Below are 14,687 nucleotides of genomic sequence, written 5' to 3'. Positions count from 1 at the left end.
AAACTCGTCACCCTGACCACGTGGCTCTTACTCGTCAGGCATTTTTCTGAATGAATTTTGTGCTGCGTAGTCCATGGAGTTAGTGGGAGAGATCTTGGCGTGTTGAACGGAGTTCACGTTGAGCGACACATTTGGACCAGGTCGACGGTTCTTGATGGACGACACCACGTTGCCGAAGAAAGGCAGATTCCTTCGATGCATTGTATCGTCCTCATTGGCCACGTCCAGCGATTCGATCATCTCATCCAGATTGCCGGAGATGGCTCGCTTCAATTCGGGGCCCTTTTCGTGTAGGGTTCGAAGTCCAGCTTGAAGGGTGACAGTGTGTTCTTCGGAATCGTGATGCTCCGTGAGAGTCTTGGTTTCCTTCTTCTTCTTGAACCGACGGAAGTAATCCTGAATGAGGAACGTGGCGTAGAATTTACCCACGGTGACTTCATCTTCCACTGAAAGGCAAGAAACAAAGCGAAAGCGTCTTTAGTGCGTCGAAAACAATCGCATTTGGGCGTTGGGATGTTAATCTTGCGAAAGTTAGCAGAAAGATGAGTACGTTTGAGCGTTTGTCGCTAGTTTTTGACCACCGGATCGACTAAACACGAGACAGAACTGTTAACATTTGTACACATTTCCAAAGAACAGATCAACATCTTAGTGGCTGAGCTAGTATACATCGAGTTAAACATGGATGTCGTCAATACGCCTTGTCAAATGAGTACTCGACCGAGTTCTGGTCTTCATGTTTCCTGCCACGGCCTCTTCATAAACATGCCCTTAACCAAGAGAATTGAAGCGGGCATCTTGGGCGATCCACTTTCCAATTGGAGTCAAGCAGTCCAAAACAACTGTGCGTTGCAAACCAAATCAAGGGGGAACTGCATCGCTTTGATCGTTCTCATCGCTCTTGGGTGTCCTTGATCAAGATTCCCTAACTCGAACTTCAACACGACACGATGTGTCCCGATTATTGACTGTCGGATCGATGCTTAGACGGGTGAATGAATAGATGGATGGAGCACGAAGAAATTCCATGGCTTGAGCGACGGCCTGAATGCACTTTCGTCTTGGGTATTTTCGGGGCGATGTCCGGCGGAGTTTTTGTGTGATTTCGTGTGAACAAAATGTGCATTGGAAAATGTCAACTGGTTAGGAGGCCAAGTTCCTCCAAAAGAAGATCGATAGTAAGAGAGAGAGAGAGAGAGAGAGAAATATAGAGAAAGTCAAAACTTTTGAGCAAAATAATGCGGTGCAAGATCCAAATTTTGTTCTGGACGAACGACAAGACTGGAAAAGGGGTCAAAATTCAAGCTCCAAATACGGATCTCGATGACCTCGTGTTTCTTAGGTGTTCAAAATAGGTGATTCAGAGAGGATGAGAGACAATTGGTATCATGAAGTGGCAAAAGAGCTTGGTGGTTCAAGTTGAAGATAAACGAAAACGTCTTGATAACCAAAAGAAACAACGTAAACCGTTTGATTCTAGACAGATGGCACTTTTGAAAATGAGCCTTATCGCACAATGCACCATCAAATAGTAAGGTAAAAAATATTGCAGTCTGTCGGTTCTTTATGATACAACAAAAGATCGGCATAATAAATTCCTCTGTTGAGCTTTGGGTTCCGTCTTGAAAATTCTACTTGTTTTGATCAAATTAGCGAAAGCAAAACTCCATCCCGTTAATAACTAAATAAACCGAAGAGTTAGATGAGGATTGAAGAGCGTATTGGTAGTAGAGAGTATTTTGTCAACCGGAGGACTGTTAGTAGAAGGAGAACAAGATGTAGAAGATGTAGAAGAGGTGGAAGAAGGAGAAGAGGGTGCAGAGTAGTCGAAGATGAGAAAAGGTGATCCAGCAACGTGAGCAGCAGTGCTTTGGCCCTGTGCGGACAGTACTTACAGCCGGCCCCCGGACAAATCTGGTCGAGCAATTTAATATCAGTTCTTCGCCAGACCTTCAAGATCTGATGCCGAAGCTCTTCGTTGGCCTCGTCAATGTTACCCTCTGTCTTTATCGACAACGAGGTGCGGACAAGTGCAAACAGGGTGGCGTTGAAGTTCACCGACCCGTCTGAGTTAAGGGGCATGTTCATGGAAACAAGTCGCTGAAACGGAGAGGGGAGAGCCAACTTAAAACTCGCCATCCTAGGCACTCACCGGATCCTTTGGGTGGGAAAACTGCGTCAATGACGTTTTGAGGGGTTCGCTTCCAGATGCGGAGTACAATCTGCTTCAGCTCCTCATTGGCCGTGTCGATGGAGCCTTCCATTTTGATCTTCAGGGAGGTGCGGATCACGGCAAACAGCGTAGCCGTGAAACTCACAGTCCCATCCGGCTTCAAAGGCATGTTCATGGCTACCAAACGCTGAAAATTCAAAACGTGTTAGTATTTGAGCGGGTTAGTTCGTTAAGTTAGTTGTGTCGGGCAGCCTCGGATTTGTTGTCCTCTTGTGTGGAGAGCCCTGGCTTGATTGAATCAGATTTGTCTTATTAGCGAGCTAATTATTGGCTTAGGAGTTAATTGTGTTACCATTGGGTGCCAGCCAGGTCTGTGTATCTGTTTACCTTGCAAGCCACGCGATGTGGACAAAGCTTGCCAAATCCAAGAGGCGGCGAGATCTTTCGGAGTAGAGTGACCACATCCACGTGCTTGATCCGACCTTTCGCGTCCGGGTCATACTCACTCCAAAGACGGACAAACTCGTCCAGATGATGGGGTCCCAGAATGGACCAATCCCGGGTGAGATAGTCAAAGTTGTCCATGATGACAGCCACGAACAAGTTCAAAATGAGGAAGGAACACACCACGAAGAACGAAATGAAGTACGGATAGGCAAAGTCCGTACCACAGCCCGCCGGATCACCCGCATCCTCGCTCCGCTCATCACAGAGCACACTGGGATCCTTCTTGCACGACAACATGATCTCTTGCCATGCCTCACCCGTGGCTGATCGGAAGAGGACGAGCAACGCCTGAGGAAACGTCTGAAAGTTGTTGTTGCGATGGATGTTGGTTCCTTCTTGGGGCGCAATCTTGCCGAACACCTGCCGGACACAACGGATCATTAAATACGAGCCTATGGTTGAATCTCCCGATCACCTGATCAGAACTTGGTCAAACCTGCATTCCAACTACACCATAGATGAAGAATATCAAACCGATGAGGATGGCGACCCATGGCAGTGCCTGGAACGACTTGAAGAACGTCCAAAGAAGGGTCCGGATGCCCTCGCCTTTGCTAAGGAGCTTAACCAGCCTCATGACACGAAACAGGCGGAAGAAATTGATTGAGATCATGTTTCCACCAGGCTAGAAAAGACAAGGAATACATGCGTTGTAGGCGCTTTCATCACGACACCAGCTCATTCAACAAGACAGAAAAAAGATACGGCAAATGTGTTTTGTTTTGGTCTCTGTCGCAACTTTGACTTCAACGTTGATTCGGACTTGGTCAAACCCAAATCGGCGAGTGTGGCCAAGTCGCTCCGAGGATACGTAATAACGGAAACTGTTCTCAAAGACATATTTTCATAGCAAATGTTGAGTTCAGTAAGGGAGAGAGAGAGAGAGAGAGAGAAAGAAAGAAAGAGAGTGAAAGAGAATGTGGACGATGCTAGGGTATCACACATGAAAAAATTCGGATACATCTAAGTATTAGAGAAGGGAAGCTCTGGCTCGCTGCAAGCAATCTCATAGAAGCAAGTACATCGACGGATGGTTTCCATCTGTTTTGGGGAGATAGGGGGAAAAATTGAGGTGGTATAATATGACTGATATCAGAGCAAGGAATTGCGTCTTGGCTTTTAATTACTGTAGAAATAGCAAGATCATCGGGAAGACGAGGGGGAGGGAGGGGAGGGGGGCGAAGATGAAGAAGACAGGAGGCACATCTATCACAGTGGGCTGTCCCCGGCAAACAATACTTTGGGTTCCTGATATTTCTAAGGTGTCCCTTGAGGTCCTTTGTCAGTAGATTAGGAACTCAGGGGTTCAACTGAAATGGTCTTCGAGTTTCATTCACTTCAAAAAAAAAATCCAGTGGGCAAACTGAAGCGATGATCTAATTAGACGAATACCAAATCGGTCGAGTCTTGGCTTCGAAGTTGATTCTATTCATGTTTTGTTTTGGGACAGCCTGTCAAGTTTACAAGAGCGCAATGTGTCCTTTGAGTTGAAGCACATATTTTTGCAATTTAATAAGAGGAGGTAACGAAACTGAAGATGAGATAATGTAACAACCCATGCCCCTCCATCAACGGATCCCAGATGTGGTTTCATTCCTGGGACAACGCGAGGAGGTAATCGTGATTCTTTTCGAGGTGATAATGAAACAACTATAATAATAATAGTAGCAGCCAAAATTCCGAGAAAAAGGAAAGTGGGGAGGGGGGAAACGATGGAATGATCTTGCCTTCGGACCCACGGGACTGGTAGTCGACTTACATTCATTTCGCTATACACAATATCAACGAAACTGCCGAGTACAATGACGAAGTCAAAGACGTTCCATGGATCATGAAAGTAGTTCTGGAAGGAACACACACAACTTGGTATTAGTGGTTAGATCAAGTCGAACTTACATTGATTTCTGCCATGGCTATGTCAATCAAACTGCCCAGCACAATGATGAAATCGAAACTATTCCAGGGATCGCCAAAATAATTCTAAAATTATAGAGAATCGCGATTAGAATTGGAAAGGGGGGAAGAAGTAAACATGAAAGTGATAATCAAAAAAAAAAAACCGTTTCTCTCTATTGATGTCTCGACACCTTGCTGAAGAAAAGAAAACTGAGCAAAAACTGGATTTCAATGACAAGAGCTAGCGGAACCAAGGATGGCGAGAATAGAACAACGGTCCAAATTAGACCAATGCGAAAATTAACCACGCTGGTGAGGACTCCCAATCATCCGGCTTCTTTGAGCTTGCAAGTTCACCTTGAATCGGAAAGCCCCAAGCTTGAAGATGAACTCGAGGGTGAAGAACACGGTGAAGATCACATTGAGCACATCGAGGAAGGCCGTGTAGCCTTCTGGCTGGCGGTAGAATTTCATGGCCAAACTTAGGGTGTTCACCAAGATCATGGCGAAAATCGTGTACTCGAATAACGGTGATGTCACGAACGCCCAAAGTTTGTATTGCACCGGGTTTTTGGGGATGTAACGGCGAACGGGCTTGGCATTCAAAGCGAACTCAATACAATTTCGCTAAAGGTAAGAGAAAGACCCAAATGAGACCCAAGGGACCAAGACTCACAAAATGAGCAAAAACCCGATGAATCCGCACCTGATTCTTGTCCAGTTCGCAGTTTTTGTAGGCAGACTCTCCTTCGTTTTGAAAGGTCACGATAACGAAACCGACGAAGATGTTCACCATGAAGAAGGCAATAATAATGATGTAGATGAAATAGAAAATGGCCACCACAGGTCGATATCCGTGAATGGGGCCATGATCTTCGGCATTCGAGTCAATGGACACGTAAAGGATACTAAAAAGCAGGAAATACACCCAGTTAACAACTGGTCGTCGGTATGGTTGAGCTTTGATATGGCTAAATTGTCTCCCTCACCCTGGCCATCCTTCAAAGGTGGATACCACGAAAAGAGTCAAGAGGCCTTTCGCCACATTGTCGTAGTGGAATGCGTTTCGATCCCAGATCCGCTCCTCCACAATCGGATAGTTCAGGTCGCCGTCCTTGTACTCGATGAACTGGCCTTGGCACGCCTCCTCCGTCATTTTGGAGCGATCCGTGCACATGAAGAACTTGCCCTTGAACAACTGAACACCGATCACAGCGAACATGAATTGGAGCAACAGGGTCACCAACACAATGTTGCCGATGGTTTTCACGGCCACAATCACGCATTGCACCACGTGCTTGAGACCTTTGGCCCGATTGATGGCCCTCAAAGGACGCAGGACACGTAACACCCTGAGGATCTTCACCACGGAAATGGCTCCCGAGCTGGAACAATTCGAATTGGGTCCCATTAGTTGGCGAATCAAGGCTTTTGAGCATGCTCGGAGATGGTTGTATCGGGAGTATTCCTGGTGATTTTTTAGGATTAGGGGTGGTTTACGACAGAGCTTTCAGAGGAATGAATGGTTGAACGTAATTTACTGACACAGTCGGGAAATAAATAAGTTTGGCTAACACTGAAAAAAACCTTCATCACACATTTATGGAACGATCTTGTGGTGGTGGTTCTTGCTCTCGCCAAGGTCTTGCCGTGGCCCAAAGGCATTTTTATAGAACCTTCCTGTCATGCTGCTGCTGAGAATTACCTCGTTGGAAGAGTTCAAAAACAGGACACTCATGTTGCTGTTGTCGGCATGTGACATGTGGATGGTATACATGTATGCTTTGACGGTGTACATATATAAAAGTGTGTGAGGGTTTGTGTTTGAACTAGACATCCTAGACAATGGCAAATAGAAGTAGTTGTAGTCTATGTAAGAGAGTCTACTGCACTCCGAGTTAGAACTGTGAGGACTGATCTAATCAACATTCATTTAGTAGTCCGATATTCATGGCAATTGAAGACACTATCATCATCTACTAAGTAAGTACAACATCAAATCCATGACACCTGAAACAAAATTATATCTATGTCTTGTTTAGGCAAACAAAAACGCTTAAAACTACCGATCCATCATCCCGGCTGATCCCAAAAATTTCAGCCCACATTCGGCAGTCATGCATCTCCCTACTCGCCGATCGGCGGCAATTTAGTAGGATCCTCCTAGAGAGGCCATTGAAAAAAGGTCCATTCAGTCAGTTTGGTCTTGAGTTGCATTGTTGTGTACGTTGGTGGGCGGGAAGGTAGGTTGTAAGGTGGTAAGGTTGAAAGTTGGTTGGTAGGTGAGTGGAACAGTCAACGAAATGGAACTTGGATTACGGACAAGCAGACATTTCCCGTTTAGAAGGTGCAGGACACATCGTGGTGATGGAACACTTCGAAGGATGTTCTTTTAGGGAATGTATGTGTATGTGTGTTGTTTACTCTGTCGATGTACTCTAAGTGTTATTTTTTTCTAATAGACGATTCGAGTAGTTTGATGGAGTATGTGGAAGGTGTGTTTGTCTGTATCAATGTACGTGAATATGTGTATGTTTGTCAGTTTATGTGTCTTGCAAGAAGTGAGGAGTTTTGGAAGCAGACGAAGGAGAAATGGAGAGATGGATGGTTTTGTGAGTGCGTCTCGGGGAGTGCTAGCACTAAACCCTAGGACACCATCACCAACATCCCCGCCATCATCGCCACCATCATCTTCATCTGCCTCCTCCGCCTCCTCATCGTCGTCATATGGATCCACTGACTTACTGTCTAAGTGTTTGGATTCCCACTGCCTTCATTATGCTGATGAGAGGAATGGTGGAAGAATAGTTGTTGATAAGAAAAGATACTATGAGGATGATCAAACACATGAAAACCAGAGTAGTAAGTAAGACAGGAAATCAGAGAGAGAACCAACCAAAAATCAAAAGATCTCGGAACCCGAGACCCAGGAAACGAAAGCTTGAAACCCGAGGAGAATCTTGTTCCCAGTTTGTTTCGAGTGCTTTTGAAAAAATCAACGGTGACCATATCATTTTAATGCTTGGACAAAGAAAACGTGTCTCACTCGCAAAGAGCACTTCGTTTAGAGTGGGTGTTTCATGAATCAAGACAAGCGATAGAAGTTTATGCGTGGGCTGAATGATGTAGCTGGTCCGCGGGGCTTCTTCAAGGGAAATCTAGGCATTTCCCGGGGGTCTTTATGCCGGGGCCCAGACTGGATGTACTAAACGCGTCGGGAATGGCCGGAAAGTAAGCGAGAGAGCCCTCTGCCCCCGGTTCATTACAATCATACAGAAGAAGCAAGTCGGGAGCTTTTCGTGTTGAATAGAGCGAATGATATGAAGAAAAGTAGAGCGAAGAAGAGAGACCCCAAGACGGGACAGAAAAAAATAGTAAGCATTATATTTAGGGTTTGTCTGACATTCGATAAACGGCAAATCGGTTAATCAATCAGTCTAGTCTTCCAATTGGAGATTGTGATTGCTTGAACATTTAAAAAGAATCACTTCGGGGAAGACAGACGGATAATTATTGTAGGTCTATATAGAACTACGTACAGGTGTTACTTATTGATCAGGTCAATACAAGGGCTTCGCGAGATTTACTTGGTAAATATTGTCCGGCCCTTCTGAAAGTAACTTCATTGTACTAAGTCAGAACTGCATTTTTGAAAATGGTGCAATTGCGCAACCTCTCTTTTAACATAACGACAAATAAACAAGTACCCGAACATGTACCGAGAAGCAGACCCTAAATGCAATGCATTACAAGACTACTAGAAGCGAATCATCATCATCATATTCATCATAGCGGCTGCAGATCATTAATCATGGTGTTATTCATGGAAAACACAATAATCTGTCATTCGCTGAGCAAATGAAATCCTATATGTAATCAGAGAAGTAGACCTAATGAAAGGCAATCATGACGAAGAGGCGACAATGAAGAAGGCGAAGAAGAAGAAGAAAAAGAAACAACGGACGAAGTGATCATGATCATAACAACAGGAAGAGCTATTGCATTCATGATGACTTCCAAAAGGACAGAAGCCCAATCGATTGATATTACCACCATCAGTATTCTTCCCTGTTCAAGACTCAAGGCCCAAGAATCAAACACGAACAAAGCTTAACAGACGAGATTGATTGAGCAAGTGAGTGAGGGAATTGGCGGCGGCGGCGGCGGCGCCGACGGTGAATAAAACGAAGCGCGGATTTCAAATGTCGGAACTTGGGTCCGATTCAAATATGGGCACAAACTCAAAGCAACAGAACAGCAGAAAAGAGTGGAACCAAAACGGATTGGCGTGGTATGAGATCAAGGATTAAGTTTGAGATTCTCACCTGAAGACAAAAGAGATGAGAGACACTGCCACGACAAGGAGATCCAGTAGATTGAATCCTGATCGACAGAAAGCTCCCGGATGGAGGATGAACCCGTACGCGATCAACTTGAGACACACCTCAATGGTGAAAATGGTGGTGAAAAAGTAGTCAAAATAATTCAAAATCTGCAAAAAGAAGAGCGAGCAAAACATTGGACACTTCCCGAATTTCAATGAGCCGGACCGAAATTAGAGCTTCTTCACTTGAGAGGGAGCCTAAAGTGGGAGTTAGTCTTCAGTGAGAGGGAGATCAACTAAGAGACTGGTGCGGGCTTTAGTGCTCCAGCGAGCAGGCAAGGTCTTACGGACACTGCGCCATCTTATTTTACTGTAGCGGGCACACCGACATCTCTTTTTTGAAGTATTGAATGAAGACAAAGTAGAACGACAGCTTGCCTTGTTTCTCTCGGAATTGGAGTTGAGCGGATCCTCTGCGGCCAACATAGCAGACGAGACCATGATACATACGAGAACAATGTTCCCAAAATAGCTGTGGTTACAGATGTAATGGCACACAATTCGGAACCTGAAAAGGTACAAGGAAACGACCTTTCAGACGGACAGACATCAATGAAGAAAAAAGGCTTCGGTTTGTTTTTTGTCGCTTGAAAAAAACGGTCGTTAGTGACTGTCTACAATACATTGTCCAACGCGGGTATGAGTATTTGGTAGATTAAAATTCTGAGGTGGCAAAACCAAACTCGAGATGGTTATCGGACTCGTACAGCGTACAGCATATCAAGCACATGTGTAGAGTACGTATGTATGCATCACACAGGCAGATAACAGACACTGCTCAATCTTCCTACTGGTTGTCATGTCTGAAGATAAAAAAGGCCGAGGCCTCTGGAATGGGCTCAATGGGGTTGACCGGTGACTCGGAAATCATTCGCCGCATACGTTCACCCTCATCTTCCTCGTCATAGTCGAACTGCATGCCTTCGAGCTCATCTGGAGACCATGGAAAAAAGGCAGACTCGAATTAGATACTAGCCAGGGGTATTTACCTATTTTGCGAGGAGAAAATGAAGAATGAGCTCTCCTTGGGCATAGGTTTGCCCTTCTTCTGGCTGCTGATGGAGGGGCTTCGTGGGCGCTTGCTGACTCGTCGGGGGGCATTGGAGGGGTCTTGTTGGTAGTACTCGTCCTCACTGGGAACGGCATAACCATCCGCTCCATATGTTCGACCCACTGTAATTGGAGTTAGTGAAAACCAAAGCACACACGCACACGCTATGATTAGTTACTGCCAGCTGGATGACGGAAGATTGGCACGAGCTATTTGTGGCGCCAGGATCTACCAGTCATGGCATTGGTGATTTTCTTTTACCTTCGTCGTATTGGTCGTAGTCGTCTGGATAATATTGGTCTATTGGAATTTTGGTGTCTCCGTCCTCTCCTTGGTCCTTGTTTTCGTCCTCGTCTTCTCCATCCTCTGGAGGCTGAAAGAGCGAGGACCGAGGAACAAGAGTTACAGACATGAATAATAAACAACCTGACGTGATTGCCTGCTCCCTTCCTGCGCAAGATCCAACAACTAGGTCTTGTGAGAGTTGCTGAACCAAGAATAAAACTTTGGTGGATCATAATGAATCTCCCCTCTTCTTCTTCTTCTTACCTCATCCTCGTCCTTTTCCTCATCTTCCAGGGCATCTGCATCGGCTAAATTGTCCACCGCAATGGCCAAGAACACGTTGAGAAGGATGTAGTTACCGCAGATGAATAGAATGATGAAGTACAGGCTCGACAAGATGCCGATGCTCTTCACACCTCCAAAGGCTTGGATGCCGTCATACATCACCACATTCCAATCCTCACCGGTCAAAATCTAACGGGAATGGCGGGAATGAACTTTTGACCTTGGCATACATATGTCAAGTAACGAATAATATATATTATCTTCCCAAATATGACTTTTTGAAAGACATGAAGGTACTTTCATGTCGCCAAAGACAAGTGCTTCCAAAAATGGAAATCTTCATGTGGGCAATAGCCTCTTCCCCTCGTGTCTTCCATTAACATGCATTTTTGGCTGATCTCACTTTTTTTTTACTTCAAAGGCCAAGTTGGTTAATCACATTCCCAAAAAGTTCCATTGAGCCTTTGTTTCTGAATTCATCCAACTTTCAGTCATAATTTTCATGTCTCATTTTCGGCTTTCTATTCCGGTGAAACCTTTGAGAAAATAGGAATATATAAAAAAAGAATGAAATCAGCCGTTGTGGGGTGAATAATCCAGAAGCACGTTCACCACCATTAGTAGGACGTAAAACGAGTCCAGGAAGTTAGCGTTGCAATTGATGAGCAGAAGCAACGATAGTAGTAGTAATAAATATTTACAGTAGGCCACACTCCAACAAGCCACAGAGAAATGGGAAAAGAAATTTAAGGTCAGATGTGGCGTTCCAATGATTCGTCAAGGGATCTTTGGAATCATTTCGAGTCATTGGAACGTCCAAGTTTGACTGAGAGTGATCACAGTTCAATGAAGTTGTAATGACGTTTTTAGAAGGAAAAAAAGAGACTGACGGACAACAAGCAGCATGCAATGTGCAAAAGGAGACAGAAAGTCAAGAGAGTTAAGTCATGATAATAGAGAATGAGAGACAGAGAGATATCCAAGGTCAATTGATCCCTTGCAAAACCTCGCGATCCTAGCCAAACGACAAAGGGTTGGGTGGGTGGTAAGGTGGCCGAGTGGAAGAATGAATGGATGGGTGAATGGCTTAAAAAGCACGAATGTGGAGGAAATGCCATCTTGCTTTGTTCGACATGTGTTTTTTCAGCTTGATCGCTTTCCTTGCCGAGTAGGCCAGAAATCAACCACAAAGTTATTGATACTTGAGTCGCACCATCAGAGCAGAAGACGTGCCTCTACGATCACGTTGGTTGGTGAACGACAACCACTGTACCACTGTTTCTGTACAGCAGCACAACATCAGGCTCCTATGAGCAGTTTTGTGCTGAGTTTTCGGTTTTACTGGGCGATATCGGGTTACAATTTTTGTTTTAGTGCACCACTGAAAGTGTCAACGAAGGGCTACAATGATGGTGGTAATGGTGGTAGTGGCGATGGTGGTTGTTTTTGTAGTAGTTGTTGAAGTAGTAGTAGTAGTAGTAGTAGTAGTGGTAGTAGAAGAAGCACAAGTTTATGTACGATATCGTCCTCAAAAGAGATGGGAAACGGACAGAAGAGGGATTTTGTTGGAACATCGAGAGATGATACCTGAAACACCGTGATCAAACTTTGGAAGAAATTGTCAAAGTTTCCTCTGGGCTTCTCCGCAAGAGGATCATAGTTAAAACGAGCGCCAAAAAGCTGCATTCCTAGCAATGCGAAAATACACATGAACAGGAAGAGTAGGAGGAGTAGAGAGGCAATCGACTGAATACTATTGGTTAGGGAGGTCACAAGGTTCGAGAGTGCCTTCCAGTACCTAGAGGGAGAAAAGAAACAGACAAGGCAATAAACCCAGAAGTGTTCCAATCTTTCCGGCCCAAGGGCCTGGACCATCCACACTCAAAAGCAAACAAAATGCCCTACGGAACCATTTGCGACGGTCCACGGATAAGTTATCCTAATTCCTTATTTCCCCTTTCGCCGCGCCGGCAAGAAGCCGATCCAGGTTTACTGCATACTGTCGTATACCTACTGTACTATGGTATACGTATACTGCATGTTTCTTTCACACAAGAGTGTTTATACAAATGCTCCGATGTCCGAACGGTCACTTCAAACATTACGAAAGGAAGTGGAAAGGTGGCCAGAATGCGCCTTTCCAGTTTCAAGTCTCTCTCTCTCTGTCTCGGTTTGATGCTTCTTTTAGACCACAAAACAACGAAACGGCGTTTCCCCAAAAGTACTTTTAGTAGATGACAAAAATAAGGGCTCTCTCCTTGACCAGCAGACCATGCAGGGAAACTATGCCTGTTGTTTCTAACATGTGCTAAAAGTAAACAGTATGAACAAAAGAGTCTTTTAGAAATGACGATATGCACCACGCAGTGATGAATCTTACAGGATTCAAGTTAAATACATCCATTTAGTTTGTTGTTTCTTCAGTTAGATCTTCTAAACTCTAATCCTCAGGATAGATTAAGGAATAAAAAAAGCGAGCGAGCGAGGGAAAACGAGGGAAAACGAGGAGAAGGAGGAGAGCACGGATGTTCAGAGCAGAGCCGCATCAAAATTTAGATTTCCAGATTACTACACTGGTACAGCCAGCCAACAGAGGAGATGTAGTACGTGTACGTAGTATGGCTAAAAAGTCGAGACTAGTAACTCGCACTAGTTCCTAAGAGTGGGCGTGGCCAGTGCCCACCTCTTGACTACGGACAGACACAATAAGAATGGCCTTGTTTGACTGCCTCAGCAAGGCATACAAATACCTGGAACACCGTGAACAGGCTGTTTGAGAAGGAGTCAAAATTGGCTCTGGGCTTTTGCAAGTACGCGTCAACTTTTCGAACGGGAATTTTCCCACCGAAAACTTGCGTTCCGAGAAGTGCAAAAATGCCCAAAAAGAGGAAGAGCAAAACTAGCAGTGACACGATGGCTTCGATACTGTTTATCAGAGAGGCTAGGAGGTTTTGCAGCGATTTCCAATACCTAAAGTGGGCGTGACAAGCCGAAAGAACAAGAAAGAGAAAAATGGAACGTAATCAAGAACGGCCGAAAGCAAAGGATCAGTCATAGTTGTCTTAGCACTAGTACAATCGCCGCTCTGGAAACAAACATATCTGAGATGTGTGGAGCCTAGCAAGAATGCAAGAACGTACATAAATTAGTATTGAATGAAATGTGTCTGTTGAGATCATTCCTGAAAAGCGAAATGGATCAACGAGAAAATGCAGCTGGTCTGGATCTGGATCTCTCCCGAAAGAGTTTGTGTGTGGGAGGGTTGCTCTACTTTGTTAGTGAGTGACCCAGTCTCGTGGTCATGTGGTATCCTGATGGATAAAGTCTTGTGAATGCTAGCCAGAAGAAGTATTACTAGCACTAGCACTAGCACTAGTAGTAGTAGTAGTAGTAGTAGTATCATCACAAGATTGACCAAATTCCACAAACTCCATGTCCAGAGGGGTCCTGTGGTTACGCAAGTGCTTCGTGTGATTAGTTCCTCCACCTGGTGAGTTTTTGTTTTGTTAACCTGAAGCAAGCTTCCACCCAATTCATTAATTTTAGAAATTTAGAAATGAAGACCACCTATTAAGGCCCATCCAATGCGGTGTTAAAAACATACTAGCTTGAAAGGGAAAACGCAAATGAACAGGGTATGGGTTCCGTTGTGATAATAGAAGTGGCAATGATGGTGGTAGTGGTAGTAGTGGTGGTGGTGGAAGAATAGCAATAGTAGTAGTAGTAGTAGTAATGGTAGTAGCAGTAGTAGATGTAATGGACCACACAAAGGAGACAGAGAAGAAACCAGATAAAATGGGAGCAAGAGGAAAGTGAGATGGGGGTCATTGGAAGCAGAGGATATTCAATATCAATGGTTGCAGCACCGCATTCAAAATCACTTGCAAAAAAAGCCAGAAGAGGTAGAATATTCGTCCCAAAGCCATTCATTCCCTCATCACAAGACAGCAATGAAGGCAAGATCATTGTCATCATCATTATTATCATCATCATTCCAAGAAAAAAGTATCAAGCAGGAGAGCGCTCAGGTGGCCCGAGGAGGTCACCAGCTCTATGGTGGTGGTCAGGGACCTCTTCGAGCCCTGGGTCGTCGCCTTACAAGGTAA

The 14,687-nt window shown here is 44.8% G+C and overlaps 1 protein-coding gene across 12 annotated transcripts in view; it reads right to left on the bottom strand.

The window, feature by feature from the left end:
* Positions 1–14,687, bottom strand: part of LOC131887102 (muscle calcium channel subunit alpha-1-like) — a 37,134-nt gene that overhangs the window by 5,076 nt on the left and 17,371 nt on the right. For 5 of the 12 annotated variants that reach the window (XM_059235615.1, XM_059235614.1, XM_059235624.1 and 2 more), the window contains 14 exons: positions 10,561–10,770; positions 10,273–10,384; positions 9,950–10,133; positions 9,339–9,468; positions 8,902–9,068; positions 7,322–7,357; positions 5,566–5,961; positions 5,283–5,484; positions 4,934–5,203; positions 4,577–4,660; positions 3,117–3,305; positions 2,561–3,040; positions 2,153–2,360; positions 32–446 (listed from right to left, as the gene is read on the bottom strand). In XM_059235615.1, coding sequence (XP_059091598.1) covers positions 32–446; positions 2,153–2,360; positions 2,561–3,040; positions 3,117–3,305; positions 4,577–4,660; positions 4,934–5,203; positions 5,283–5,484; positions 5,566–5,961; positions 7,322–7,357; positions 8,902–9,068; positions 9,339–9,468; positions 9,950–10,133; positions 10,273–10,384; positions 10,561–10,770 — 3,083 coding nt within the window. Of the gene's footprint in view, positions 1–31; positions 447–1,895; positions 2,101–2,152; positions 2,361–2,560; positions 3,041–3,116; positions 3,306–4,439; positions 4,524–4,576; positions 4,661–4,933; positions 5,204–5,282; positions 5,485–5,565; positions 5,962–7,321; positions 7,358–8,901; positions 9,069–9,338; positions 9,469–9,751; positions 9,894–9,949; positions 10,134–10,272; positions 10,385–10,560; positions 10,771–14,687 lie in introns of all 12 variants that reach the window. The other 7 variants (XM_059235616.1, XM_059235618.1, XM_059235617.1 and 4 more) reach the window with 7 other exon arrangements.

The sequence above is a fragment of the Tigriopus californicus genome, chromosome 9 (assembly GCF_007210705.1).
Source record: "Tigriopus californicus strain San Diego chromosome 9, Tcal_SD_v2.1, whole genome shotgun sequence".
NCBI lineage: Eukaryota > Metazoa > Arthropoda > Copepoda > Harpacticoida > Harpacticidae > Tigriopus > Tigriopus californicus.
Note: the sequence above shows the minus strand (reverse complement) of the source record. Positions and strands in the feature narration are given on the sequence as shown.